The sequence below is a fragment of the Dipodomys ordii genome, unplaced genomic scaffold (assembly GCF_000151885.1).
Source record: "Dipodomys ordii isolate 6190 unplaced genomic scaffold, Dord_2.0 Scaffold100, whole genome shotgun sequence".
Lineage (NCBI taxonomy): Eukaryota > Metazoa > Chordata > Mammalia > Rodentia > Heteromyidae > Dipodomys > Dipodomys ordii.
Window position 1 is genome coordinate 916340 of NW_012267316.1, and position 13715 is coordinate 930054.

The following is a 13715-nucleotide window of genomic DNA, read 5'->3' on the forward strand; positions in this document are numbered from 1 at the left end:
CTCCCTCTGGGGACAGGCAGGTTTGTGTCTCCCCTCTCTCCCTCCCCTCCCCCACCCCCCCATTTCCCCAACCCCCAGGCCAGCTTGGTCCCTTGTCTCTTTGTTACTCTGATTCTGGTGAGATGGTGTGAGTTTTGAGCTTGGAAAGAAAGTGTAATCTGGGTTCTTTATCTTTCTTTTCTTTCTTTTTTCTTTTCTCTTCTTTCTTTTTTTTTTTTTAAAGAATAACCACTTGGAGGGAAATAAAGGGAGTCGGAACTCCTCATTCCTTCACGTGGAAGACGCTAAGTCCCAAACGGATCACCTAGTGATAGACTGGATTTCTGAAATTCCCTATGGTTTTTATATTGCTGACACACTAGCTTGAGAGAACTGAGGATGGCAGGTGACCTAAGGGTGTAGTGTCTACACGGGGGGTGGGGGCGTGGGGCTGGCTTGGCCCAGAGTCCTCAGGACAGGGGACGAAGCTTGGTGAAGATGGGCAGAGTGATCTACGGAGCAGAGGGACTGCTGGGGGCTCCAGGAAGGTGGACAGGGGGGGGGAGGGAGGAGGAGGAGGCTTGGAGGGGGCGTGGCGACAGGAGGCGGGGCTGGGTCGGGGGCGGGGCTTCTGGAGGGCGGGGCCCGCGGTGGGCGGGGCGGGCGGGCTCAGAGCCGAGTCTGCGCCTCGGGGATGTAGATCTCGATGCTCTCGGCGCTCTCGGTGGCCGAGTTCTGGCGGACCGACGCGGCGCGCTTGGCGGCCATCAGGCGCTTGCGGGCCTCCTGGCGCTGCGAGCTCTCCAGCGAGCGCTCCCGGATCAGCGGCGCAGGGCCCTTCGCCGGCTTCTTTGGCACTGGAGGAGGGGCCCTTCTCTCCTGATCAAAGCAGAAGGTTCAGGACATTACACAGCTTCTCAGGACAAGCTTGGGAAAGACTCGGATAGGTCAGTAGTTAGAACATCACACACACACTTGTTGGATTGTTTTTAAGATGTTACCCTAAGGGGTGATTACTGTTGATCTGCACACTGTATAGACATTTCTTTCCCCTCCTCTTCATTATTCTGGTTTGGGTAGTCAAAGGATGCAGGAAAACTTAAGAAATCCTGATGAGCTTAAGGCCAAGGGCAAGACTGGATTGCAGAACTAGGCCTCTCCAAGGGCAGGATGTGAGTATTTTAAACACCTTCCTCTACCCTCTCATCAGACCCCTGGTTGAAAGACTGAGGACCCCAGCACCTAACACCTGGGGAAAATAGGGTCTCTGGAGGCTCCAGGCTCTTCCTAGTGCCAGAGATGGGCTAGGAGAGCACAGTAGCTGCAGAACTATCTAGAACACTGGATCCCCTTTACGGAGGCAAGTCGCATCATCATCATCATCATCATCAATGTGCCCACCCAGATTCCCCTGCCCTCCACACTTAGGCACCCAAAGAAGCTTAGAAGACCATGTCCTTTAGCTCTGTTGATACCATGGTGAGTGAGACCCTCTGCGTGTTACTCGAACACACAGCAATACAACGTACAGGGTGACCGAATAGGGAAGATCCTGCTATTTCCTACCCTGGGGGGTGGGGAGGCAGGTCATTTCCTCAAACATCCTTCTTTAACAATGTCAATCCTGGGGAGGTCTCAGGAGAACTAGTAGTCCCAAAGGGAATTCCAACCACAGGGAGAGAAACGGCCAGGAACGTTTAACACTAGGCTGAAGAAGGCCCATCTGGCTTATCAGCAGCAGCAAACAATAAAACGGCAAAACATAACGGTTCATCTCTTTGGCAAGAAAACCAGTAGGGTGGGAGAAGAAGGGCATCTAAGGCACAATGCTTTAGAAAGAGGATGTTCAGCTTCCAGGGTGTGAACAGATCTACACAAACCCAATGTGTCCATTTAAGATAAAACATCCCAAGTTGCTATGGAATAAAATGTGACCCTGTTCTTAAAATCTGGATCAGATCCAAAGGGCACACTTTGTGTCTTAACACAGGCTCAGGGCAGCAGTTCTTCCTTGCTTGCCAGGAAGAAGTACCAAATTCGTTGTAGTACAATGCACTGGCCCACAGTTGTCTGAGGTGGTGGAAAAGTCGTGAAGGGGAAGCATAGTGCAAACTGTCCACCATCACAGTATTAGATTCTTTTTCTCTCTCTCTCTTTCTTTCTTTCCTTTCTTCCTTTCTTTCTCCCTCCCCCCTTCTAAGTCCATGGCATGGTGAAAAGTTCTGATCATTGACAAAATCCATTAAAAATGAAAACCTTTAAAAGTTGAGATAACTAATGATTCACTGTGCATGTATCAAGAGGTCTCATTATTGCAATTTGTATTATTTCTTTGGGACAGTTTAGCTCTTCATTGTGGGGTAATTCAGTGGATATTTTTAGAAGTATGACTGTTGGGAACTTTTTAGTCATTTACCTTTCCCCCTCCCATTTTTCTTTATTATTATTATTTTCTAATGTGTCAGTACTGAGGCTTGAACTCAGGGCTTTACACACGCTCTCACTTGGCTTTTCCACACAAGGCTGGCCCTATGTGAGCCACACCTCCATGTCCAGCTTTTTTCTGGTTAATTGGATATAGGAGTGTCATACACTTTCCTGCCCAGCTGGCTTCAAATAGTGATCCTCAGATCTCAGCCTTCTGAGTAGCTAGGATTATAAGTGTGAGCCACCGGTGCCCAGCCTACCTTATTTTGTTGTGGTTTTTTTTGTTGTTGTTGTTTTGTTTTAAGAACGCTTTTTAAGTAATCAATGAATGAGAAATAAAACGGATCAATTCTGGAAAGTAAATTACCAGCACGTATATACCTGCCAGGATTTCTTCAAATAAGATCCACTTAAAAGCCTTGACAGCAGATAGCTTCACACGCAGAGTAAAGAAAACTAAATGTGGTACAATGTTTGGCTTCTCAACTAAAGGCCCAGATGTACACCATATAAATTTCATATTTAATACTACAACCCCCAGTTTGGTGGCAATAGAACTGGAGGTGGGGACAGTGAAGAGATGGCATTCTGTTACAGACTGTCCCTTGGGACCAGATTTCTTCCTGGAGTCCATTGACCCCAGGAACCCCAATATAATGGGCAGCAGTGTCAATAACTAGAATGCCATTGACTCTAATAAAGGAGGAGACTTGAAGAGAGCAAGACCACCATTGCTTCAAAGGCGCCTCATTTTCTGAGGTTGAATCTCTTGGAACTATTTGACCTCAGGCAAGTATTTCAAAACAGTCATGTATGAAGGACAGCCTGAGGAAGCAGACATTGGATACTTGTCTGAGCCTGGTGGAGCCACCCTAATCAGATATGAAATTACAGTTGCTTAATTAAAGTAAAAGAACTCCAGTCTTTATTTCTAAACTGTTGCATGAGGACCACAGTGAGCAATATTTCCCTCCCCAGGCAAATCAACCAAGAGTAGAACTTTGGAAAAAAAAATCCCAACATTTATGATGACTACGGAAGCTTATGGTGTTTTAGACTTGAACCACAATGATTTGTTTATTACTATATTTATGAGATGATCATCAAGTCAGTTATTTTTCAGGGCTTCCTAATTTTCTTGGAAACACATCCTCAGCTTGTAAGGAAGTTGAACTCTTGCTCTATGGTACCATGCATTGTAGATGTCATTTATTTTCATTTAAAAAGCAAAAGGGAGGCAGTTCCTTCCAATGACTAAAATGGTTTAACTTAAAAGTTTAATTGACCAAAAAAAAAAAAAAAGCCACATTCCCATTTTCCAATTCACAAAGACAAGGTATTTTTTTTCTTTTAAAATATGCCTGAAACATATTACAGATAATATCCCAAATGATTACTATGTAAACATTGTCATTACAATGAAATTTATATGATATCAGCTCCATTTCACATTGTAAACAGCAGGACTGAATGCAGAAGCCTATTTAGACTGTCCAGCGTTTGTACAAGTTTTTAAATGAACCATACAAAATCTACATTGTTCTACCTTCTTGTCAAGAGGATCCATCTGTTTCCAATTATTGGCCTTTAACTGATGAAGTTCGTCAAATTTCATACTAATATTTTCTATGGACAACTGCAGCATGTCCCAAAACCCCGCCAAATCCTGGGAAGTGGGTCTCGGATGAGCATTAGGGTTCTGTACAAGAGAAAGAAACATATTTATGCTTTAGAGACCATGTGACACACCGGGCTCAGAGCCAATGAGACATTTGCAAATATTCCAAATAATGTAAGAATGCCGGGTTCCTTTTGGTGCAAGGAGATAAAAGCGAGGCTATGAATGGTAATCTTATCTCCACTTTTGGTTGGAGTTGGTGACTCAATTGTCAAGGCTGTAAAATTCCTCTCTTAGAAGTATCTAGACTTGTTGTATGGGTCTGATAAAGCGGATAAGGTCAAACATTTGAAAAATTCTAGCATGAGTTATTATACCCTGCATTTAAAAACAACACATTTAAATACCAACTTTGAAAAAAAAAACAACTTAGTATATTTATATTAGATATTCAACACTATGCCCCATAATTTGTTCACTGAACAGATAAGGAATCTAGAATATGATTAGATTTAACATTCATGTTGAATAATAAAGTAATGTTTTCTAAGCACTCTGTAGGTATGTGTTTGGTTTTATTTCGTGGGTTTTGTTTTTTGTTTTTTTTTTTGGTTCTGGGTTGAACCTTTAATCTACCATTGAAACACACCCTCAACCCTTCAAAATACTATGTATTTGGCAATTAAGATGTTATTAGTATAGGAATTCATTTTATGTGTGGCTGCTTGGATAAAATCACTTAGAATTTAATTAGATTTTTTTTTTTTGTCATGGGGCTTGAACTCTGGGCCTGGGCGCTGTCCCTCAGCGCTTCAGCTCAAGGCTAGCACTCTACCACTTGAGCCACAGTACCCCTTCCAGTGTTCTGGTGTTGGTTGGCTTTGAACTGTGCTTCTCAGATCTCAGCCTCCTGAGTAGCTAGGATTACAGGCCTGAGCCACCGTTGCTTGGCATTGTTTGTTTGTTTATTATGCCAGTACTGGGGCTTGCGCCAGGGTGTTGCACTCTCATTTGACTTTTACCATCAAAGATACTGTTCTACCACTCTAGCCACATCCCCATTTCCAGCCTCTTGCTAGTTAAGTCTCATGGACTTTTCTGCCTGGGCTGACTTCAAACTGAGATCCTCGGACCTCAGCCTCCTGAGCAGCTAAGATTATAACCATGAGCCACTAGCACCCAGCATATATTTATTTATTTATTTTTCAGTCCTTGAGCCAATCCACTCAGTCCTTAATTGGTTTTAAATAGATTGTCATATAATACAGTAAGCATGAACAAATATCTATACATATAGAAGCATGATTACAATATGCTAGGATTGTAAACCTTCAGGGTTTGAGTTGGTTTTCTTTGTCCTCACCCATATATCTCTGACAATAGAAGGTATGACCTTAATTTTTCTGATCTAAGAAAGGAAAATAAACCACATTCAAGAGACAAAGGTGTCTTGGTCATTGCTGATCATTTTCTGCAAGGGTAAGGCAGGCAAGTCAGTTTGTGGGAGCCTCCTCGTGTCAAGAGCCTCTGGCTAATGTCACTTTTTTCATGCCATGGAAAATCTGTGAGACCTCATGTTGTATAATAACATGAGGCCAGCTTGTACTTTCAGAGCTCATCCCTACAAAAAATGGTACCATCAGAACTTAAGAAAGAGCAAAGTTGTTGACCATGAAATTTAACAGGGTAGATAGAACTTTGACATCTTTGAATGGACTAGTATCACTAGCCTGGTTTTTCTTTTTAAAAAGGTGTAGGCAGGCACCGGTGGCTCATGCCTGTAATCCTCGCTACTCAGGAGGCTGAGATCTAAGAATCGCAGTTCAAAGCCAGCCTGAACAAGAAGTCTGTGAGATTCTTATCTCCAGTTAATGACCAGAAAACTGGAAGTGGCACTGTGGCTCAAAGTAAAGAGTACTAGCCTTGAGTACAAAAGCTCAGGGACAGCGCCCAGGCCCTGAGTTCAAGTCCCATGACTAGAAAAGAAAAAAAAAAGACTCATTGCTGGTGCTAGTGGCTTATGCCTATAATCTTAGCTATTCAGAATATGGAGATCTGAGAAGAGAGATTTGAAGGAGCTTGCATAGACAAATTCCAGATACTAATTTCAATTAACCAACCAAAAAAACCAGGAGTGGAAGTGTGGCTCAAGTAGTAGAGTAACGAGAGAGTGTACAGCCCTGAGTTAAAGCCAGAACATACAAACAAAAGATGTCTTTGCTGGGCACTATAATCCTAGCCTCAGGAAACTGAGATCTGAGGATCATGGTTCAAAACTAGCCTAGACAAGAAAGCCCATGAGATTCTTCAATTTACCACCAGAAAACTGGAAGTGGAGCTGTGGTTCAAGATAGTAGAGTGCTAGTCTTGAGCACAAAAATTCAGAGACAATGTCCAGGCCCTGAGTTCAAGCCTCATGTCCAACTAAAAAACAAAAAGAAAGAAAAAACAGAAAAGAAGATATATGTATAACTATAGTTCAAAAACATTCTCATAATCCTGATTTTCTTGGAAAAAATAAACTATAACATTGTAAATCCTTGAGTCACTGTTAAAATGTATTCTTGGGGTTAGTATAGCTCAGTGGTGGAATGAATGTCTGCTTAAAAAGTTTAAGGCCTTGGGTTCAATCCTCAGTATCATACAGCAACAACAAAAAATTATTTCAGTGACAATTAATGAAAGGATTTGTGCATGGTATTTTGACTTAGTAAATAATAAAATTTCTTTCTGGGCATGTTAGTGCATGCTTGTAATCCCAATTTGGGGAGACTAAGATGGGTGGATCATAAATTCAAGTTCAGATTGGGGAACACAGCAAAACCCTGTCTTTATAAAAACATTCCTCAACATCTAGACATTCAAAACAGAAAGATAATAGTTTAAACAAAGTGCCTTTCAAATAGTTTTTGATCACACAATATATTTGCCCTTACCAGGAAGAAAAAAGTAAACTACCTATTTTGGATTCATGATCCCTATTGGCTAAACTTTTAGTTTTACCACCAACATAAATAGTAGGGTTGAATACCTTATCTAAAACCACTGGGCTCTGAAGCTGAGATTTTGTACTTTTTAGGGTTTGGGAATATTTACATTTACATAATGAGATATCTTGGGGATGAGACTCAAGTTTAAACATGAACTTCATTTGCATTTCATAAATACCTTACACACGCAGCCGGAAGGTAATTATTTTCCATAGTAAGAGGAGTTGAAGTCTGGGCCTCCCACTTGCCATGCAAACAAACGCTCTACCACTAAAGCCACACCCATAGCCCTATCCTTTTGTTTTTTAGGGGTTTTATTTTGTGTGTGCCAGTACTGGAGCTTGAACTCAGGGCCTAGGTGTTATCTCTGAGCTTTTCTGTTTAAGACTTGAGCCACAGCTCCACTCCCAACTTTTTGCTTGTTTATTGGAAATAAGGATCTCACTGACTTTCCTGTCTGGTCTGGCTTTAAACCTCAATCCTTAGATCTCAGCCTCCTGAACAGCTTAGATAACAGGCATGAACCACTGGTGCCTGGCTCTAGTTTGTTTTTGAGGGAGGGTCTCCTATTAAATTGCCCCTGCTGCTCTAGAACTGAGGGTGAGGGTTAATATCTGGGATTACAGGTGTGTGTGTGTGTGTGTGTGTGTGTGAGACACACAGGGGAGGAGATTTCATGTTACCTTTCCATAGAGGTTTACAATAGATTCCAATCACTCACATACTACACCTGTGTTTAGACTACAACTTGTTATATGAAGTCAGATGTAGGATTTTCTACTTGTAATGAGTATCATGTGAGTGTAACAAAAATTTCAGATTTTGAAGCATTTCTGGCTTCAGATTTTTTTTGTTGTTGTTTGTGGATTTTTTTATTTTGTCCGTCGTGGGTTTTGAACTCTGGGCCTAGGCACTGTCCCTGAGCTCTTCAACTCAAAGCAAGTGCTCTGTTGCTTGAGCCATAATGCCACATTGGGGTTCTGGTTGTTAATTGGAGGTCAGAGTATCATGGATTTTCCTGCTGGAGCTGGCTTTGAACTGCGATCTGCAGACCCCAGTCTGCTGAGTAGCTAGGATTACAGGCATAAGGCACCAGTGTGGCTTGTTTTGTGTTTTTTTTTTAAGGCAAGGTCTCACTTTGTATCACAGGCTGACTTAGAAATTCGATCTCAGACTTAGCCCACCAATTGCTGGGATCACAGAGGGACATCACCATGCCCAGCTGATTTCAATTTTTTTTTTTTTATTAGAAATGCCCAATCTGTAGATCATTGGGCACAAATACCTGTAATATTTTTTCAGTGTACTTAACTCTGTGTCATAGGCAATTTATTCCCTCTTCTCAAAGGATCTCTTTTTTTTGTTGTTGTTGTTGGTTGTGGGGCTTGAACTCTGGGCCTGGGCGCTGTCCCTCAGCTCTTCAGCTCAAGGCTAGCGCTCTACCACTTGAGCCACAGCGCCACTTCCCTCTCAAGGAATCTCTTTGCCTTACCTTTGTGAAATAGATAGGTAAGGAAACAGAAAAAGAGAGCTAGGGTCTGACTGTTCTCCAAATGGATAGTCATGTGACTTCCCACACACAAAAGTGAGTAGCAGCTCAATGCTTAATCCAGGCCATCGTGGAGGTTAGAGGTCAGAAAGTAGAAGAAAGAGCAGGCTGGGTTCTTTGGTTTAGTTATGTTGGAAAAAGCCAACTTTTGTCAATTCATTCTAAGCCTGAGAGTCTGGTTTGGGATAATGTGTAAGTGTATCCAAAATAAAGGGCCTATTATTTTTCTCCTCCTCAGAGTAAGAACTAAAGTAAGGAGGGTTGACTCTCAGTCTGGCCAATCATAATGCTGCTTTTATGTGGCTGTAAGCCTGAGTGAGGCCAACACTAGGCTACCTTGCTTCCTGCTGCCAATGGGGTGGAGCTAACTCCTTCAAGCTAAGGAATAGAACGTCAATTCTGAGTGGAATTTATGGGAATGAGGCCAAATACACTGGGCTGTGAGTCTTGGCTCTGCCTATAACTGTGCTTGGTCATAGATTTTTAGCTTTTCATATTCATTTTTCTCATCTATAGTATCATCATAAAATGATGTCACTATTATTAACTCTAACTGCTCATTCTAAGGATTGAACAAACTCAGACATCTACAGGTGCTTACTTAGTACAGAGTCTGGCACATGTATGCTCTGGGCCTTTCCTGCAGGGGCCTGGCTTCACCACCAATGACCCTCTTCCCCAGTGTGGCACTGGATTCCTGCATTTCACTTTGTTTCTCCTGTTCTCCCAGAAATAAGAGCCCACCAGGAACGAGGAAACATCAGAAGTTGTTTAATAAAGCTTTAAAGTTTCTTAGAAGTCAGCAAATCTCTTCCAAATATCTTGTCTACAATGACATCTTTAAAATCTGCACAAAGTGCTAGGTGTTGGTGGCTTAAGCCTGTAATCCTAGCTACTCAGGAGGCTGAGATCTGAGGATCACAGTTCAAAGCCAGCCCGGGCAGGAAAGTACGTGAGACTCTTATTTCCAATAAACCACCAGAAAACTGGAAGTAGCACTGTGGCTCAAGTGGTAGAGCACGCCCCTTGAGCTGAAGAGCTGAGGGACAGCACCCAGGCGCAGAGTTCAAGCCCCAAGACTGACAAAAAAAAAAAATATCTGCACAAAGTTTACATTCTACTCCACAGTACAGTTGTTCAGTAAATAATTTCTTTGGATATACCAGTCTTGGTATTCTCAGGGCCTGGGTGCTGTTCCTGAGATTTTGTGCTCTAGACTGGTGTTCTACCACTGGAGTCACAGTTCCCCTTCTGGCTTTTTAGTAGTAAATGGGTAATAATTGTCTCTCTAGCTTCCCTGCCCAGACTGACTTTGAACCATGATATTCAGATCTCAGCCTCCTGTGTAGCTAGGATTACAACTGTGAGCCAAAGGCTTCTGGCACTTTTTTTTTTTTTGTCGGTCTCAGGGCTTGAACTCTGGGCCTACACACTGTCCCTCAGCTCTTCAGCTCAAGGCGAGCACTCTACCACTTGAACCACAGCACCACTTCCAGTTTTCTGGTGGTTTATTGGAGATAAGAGTCTCACGGACTTTCCTTTTGGGGCTGGCTTTTAACCATGACCCTCAGATCTCAGCCTCTTGAGTAGCTAGGATTACAGGTGTGAGCCACCAGTACCTGGCTTTGGCTAATTCTTCTAACAACTGTGACTTCCACAGTTTCAGCAGTATAGCTTTCTATTTCCCTCCCTCCTTCCTTCCCTTCCTCCCTCCCTCCTTTCCTTCCTTTCTTCCTTTCTCTCTTGCAGTGTTGGGCCTTGTGCTAGCTAAGGCAGGTGCTCTACCACTTGAGTCATGCCATTTGAGTGTGTGTGTATGTGTGTGAATGTGTAGATTAAAAAAAAATAGCCTAGAGAAGAGAAATGGCTTTTTCTGATTTTCTATTTTCTCTTCATGGAGCTCTGTCTAGATAAATCTCCTTCCCCCTCCTACCCCCAGTCTGTATCTGTCCTTGTAAATAAGATAAGATCTGAAGAGAGAACAATGGGCCAGTGATACAGAGTTAAAATTCTAAAATCATATTTTGGGTCATTTATATTGCAAACCATCAGGGTTTCATGTTCCACACATAAATAGTGGCTTTTCCTTTTCTTTATTTTAGATCAAAGCCAGGCTACTGAAATTATGCTTTAGGAGACAGTAGTAAGCTTTTTATCTTTTGTTTCAAACCCAGGTGAGTTGTAGCTTGCTTTATTTTGCAGTTGACTCTTTTTTTTTTTTTTATGCAGTTGACTCTTAAAATAGAATGGCTTAAATAAGGTAAAATTTTTTCCTTTTTTAAAATTTTACCTTATTTTTCAATTAGTGTCAACTTGTAGTAAGAGGGGATTTCATTGTGATATTTGCATACATGTACATAGTGTACCCTCAACAGATTTACACAAGTAGTAGAAGAGGTGCTTTTCTTTTCTTTTCGTCAGTCGTGGGATGGAACTCTGGGTCTGAGCACCATCCCTCAGCTCACCCAAAGAGAGTGCTCTACTACTTGAGCCACTTCTGGTTTTCTGGTGGTTAATTGGAGATGAGAGTCTCACGGACTTTCCTGCCTTGGCTGGCTTTGAACTGAGATTCTCAAATCTCAGCCTCCTGAGTAACTAGGATTACAGGCATGAGCTATCAGTGCCCAGCTTATTTTCTTTTTTGTATGTCCAAAACTGTTGGATTGGATCATTGTCTCAAAGAAATCTAATGTACACTTCAGGATACCTTCCACCTGTGACCTTTGAGGTAAAACAGAAACTCTGTTTAGGAAATAGCCATTGACAGCTATTTTAGAGAGAATCATGATCCAAGATGTTTTTCTTTGTAATTTTTAGCTTTGAAACAGCAGCTTGCTTTATATTATGGGAAGAACAATAAAAATCCGAGCTATCATATGAAAGCCAGGAAAATGGAAATTTTTAGTTTCATAAAAGCAGGAAATGAAGTTTTAATGTGAGTGCTTTTCTCTCCAAAGATGATTTAAGTGTAAATATTTTTTAAAAAAAAAATTTAAGAAAAGCAGGAAATAAGATTCATTAAAAAGTTGTCTGTTCTAGGTAAAAGACTCCCAAGCTTGAGTTCAAACAGTTTTACTTTAGTTTGGCTAGTCTTGAGGACAAGTTCTTCTCATGATTCTCTACTAGCAGGAGATCGTGAGGAGGCCAAATGTTACCTACCAGGTTTTCTTCACACAGTTCTCTGAACTGGTAGAATTTCTGGGCCATGAGAAGTTGGGCACTGCCCACTGCGGTTCGGATTTTCCCTAGAACTGAAAAGAGCAAACACACAAGAAGTTTACACAGATGCCTCATGGCAGAGATTTAGTCTGGTAAATAAAGAAAAGAGGAGGTTATGATGTCACGATGGGAAAAAACAGCATACGTGGCACGTCCCATGCCCACCCGCGTCCTTGTGATGTGAGTCCATGCACTCCGGGCTCCTGGGCTAACGCATAAAATGAAATGAACATGAACATCATGCATATTTCTTGAGAGTTCTGGCTTCCCATCACAGCACTGCATGAGAAGAGGCAAATAAGGGCTTCTGTTTTGTTTTGTTTTAATTTCTATTTTTTGTGCTGGGCTTCAACTCAGGATGCTGTGTTATCACATGGCTTTTTCTATTCCAGGTTGGTGCTCTACCATTTGAGCCATACCTCCATTTCAAGCTTCATTGCTGGTTAATTGGAGATAAGAGTCTCACAGACTTTTCTGCTTAGGCTGGCTTTGAACCTCCATCCTCGGATTTTAGCCTCTTGAGTGCTTAAGAGTACAGGTGTGAGCCATTGACGCCTGCCTAGGTTTTTATTTCTTAAACTTCTTTTACTCCAAGGATGAATTTCAACTGTTTGTCAGTACAGTTATGGATTCATAAAATCAGCAATCATGGTATACTACCTTGTTTTTCTAACCAGAACTCAAACATAAGAAAAGCAAAGCTTGGAGGGAGGAATCTCTTGGCAATCGCCAGACCTAACCCATAACCTTTATTATTTTGCTGGAGTTCAGCCACTGATTCTGCCAGACAAGGGAACAGTTTTTTTTTTTTCTTTTCCTTTGTGCCAGTCCCAGGGCTTGAACTCAGAATACTGGCATTGTCCACTTCAGCCATGGCTCCACTTTCTGCTTTTTGGTGTTTAATTGGAGATAAGAGTCTCTCAGACTTTCCTGCCCAGGCTGGCTTTGAACTCCTGATCCTCAGATTTCAGCCTCCTGCATAGCTAGGATTATAGGTGTGAACCACTGGTGCTCAGCAAGGGAAAGGTTTTCTAAGCAGAGAGAACATGCAGTTTGCTGCCTAAAGAATACCAGAGCCAGCCCAGCTTGTATGGTGTAGCCCGCTTTTCTCATTAATACAGGTTCAGTTCCCTATATGGACATATAGGGAAGCTATATATCTAAGGAAGCTTTTCTTCACAAGAAAGCTACTTCTTGTTCCCTGTGCAGTCCAAGGCCAGCACCCTGACTGCCAAGTGGATGTGCCCCAACTGGGTGGGGCTCTCTGGAAAACCTCCCCAAGTCTGTGTGTCTCCCAGGGATCCCCTGAACCAGCCACCGATGCAGACGCAGCTACCACTGGTGGAGCACTGCCACTGGGCCATTTATAACATGTCTGCCCTCTGGGGCAAGAGGGAAGGGGAAAAGATGCCCACATGGAAAACCAGCTTCAGAAAAACCTTGGCCCAGTGTGAAAACCTTCCTGGAGAATAATCAACATCTAGGCAATCTTGTTGTTCTGAATTTATAGAGTATCAGAATGGAATTCTATGTGTCTCTCTCTGTCTCTGTCTCTCTGGTCTCTCTCTGCCTCTCTCTCTCTTTCTCCCACTCCAGCTAGTGTGGGTGTATGACCTGGGTGAGAGTTTAGAGCAATGCTTTCTCCTCCACTGAGAACCTTTGGTGCTGGTGGTACTGGGGTTTGAACTCGGGACCTGGGTTCTATCCCTTTGCTTTTTCCTTCAAGGCTGGTACTCTACCATATGAGCCACAGATCCACTCCTGGCTTTTTGATGGTTAACTGGAGATAAGAGTCTCATGCACCTCCCTGATCAGGCTGGCTGTGAACTGTGATCTGCAGATCTCAGCCTCCTGAGTAGCTAGGATTACAGGCTTGAACCATTAGTTCCTGCCCAGTGTCTCCTTTTCTCAGCCACATTCCCCAAAGAGTTTG

The 13715-nt window shown here is 42.6% G+C and overlaps 1 protein-coding gene across 9 annotated transcripts in view; it reads right to left on the reverse strand.

The window, feature by feature from the left end:
• Positions 1–540: 540 nt before the first annotated feature.
• The window catches only part of Dlgap1 (discs, large (Drosophila) homolog-associated protein 1), a 338446-nt gene continuing 325271 nt past the window's right edge, over positions 541–13715 (reverse strand). For 6 of the 9 annotated variants that reach the window (XM_013027147.1, XM_013027154.1, XM_013027149.1 and 3 more), the window contains 3 exons: positions 11723–11814; positions 3953–4105; positions 541–858 (listed from right to left, as the gene is read on the reverse strand). In XM_013027147.1, the coding sequence (XP_012882601.1) occupies positions 649–858; positions 3953–4105; positions 11723–11814 (455 nt within the window). In that variant the 3' untranslated portion in view covers positions 541–648. The remainder of the gene's footprint in view (positions 859–3952; positions 4106–11722; positions 11815–13715) is intronic. The other 3 variants (XM_013027148.1, XM_013027146.1, XM_013027150.1) reach the window with 1 other exon arrangement.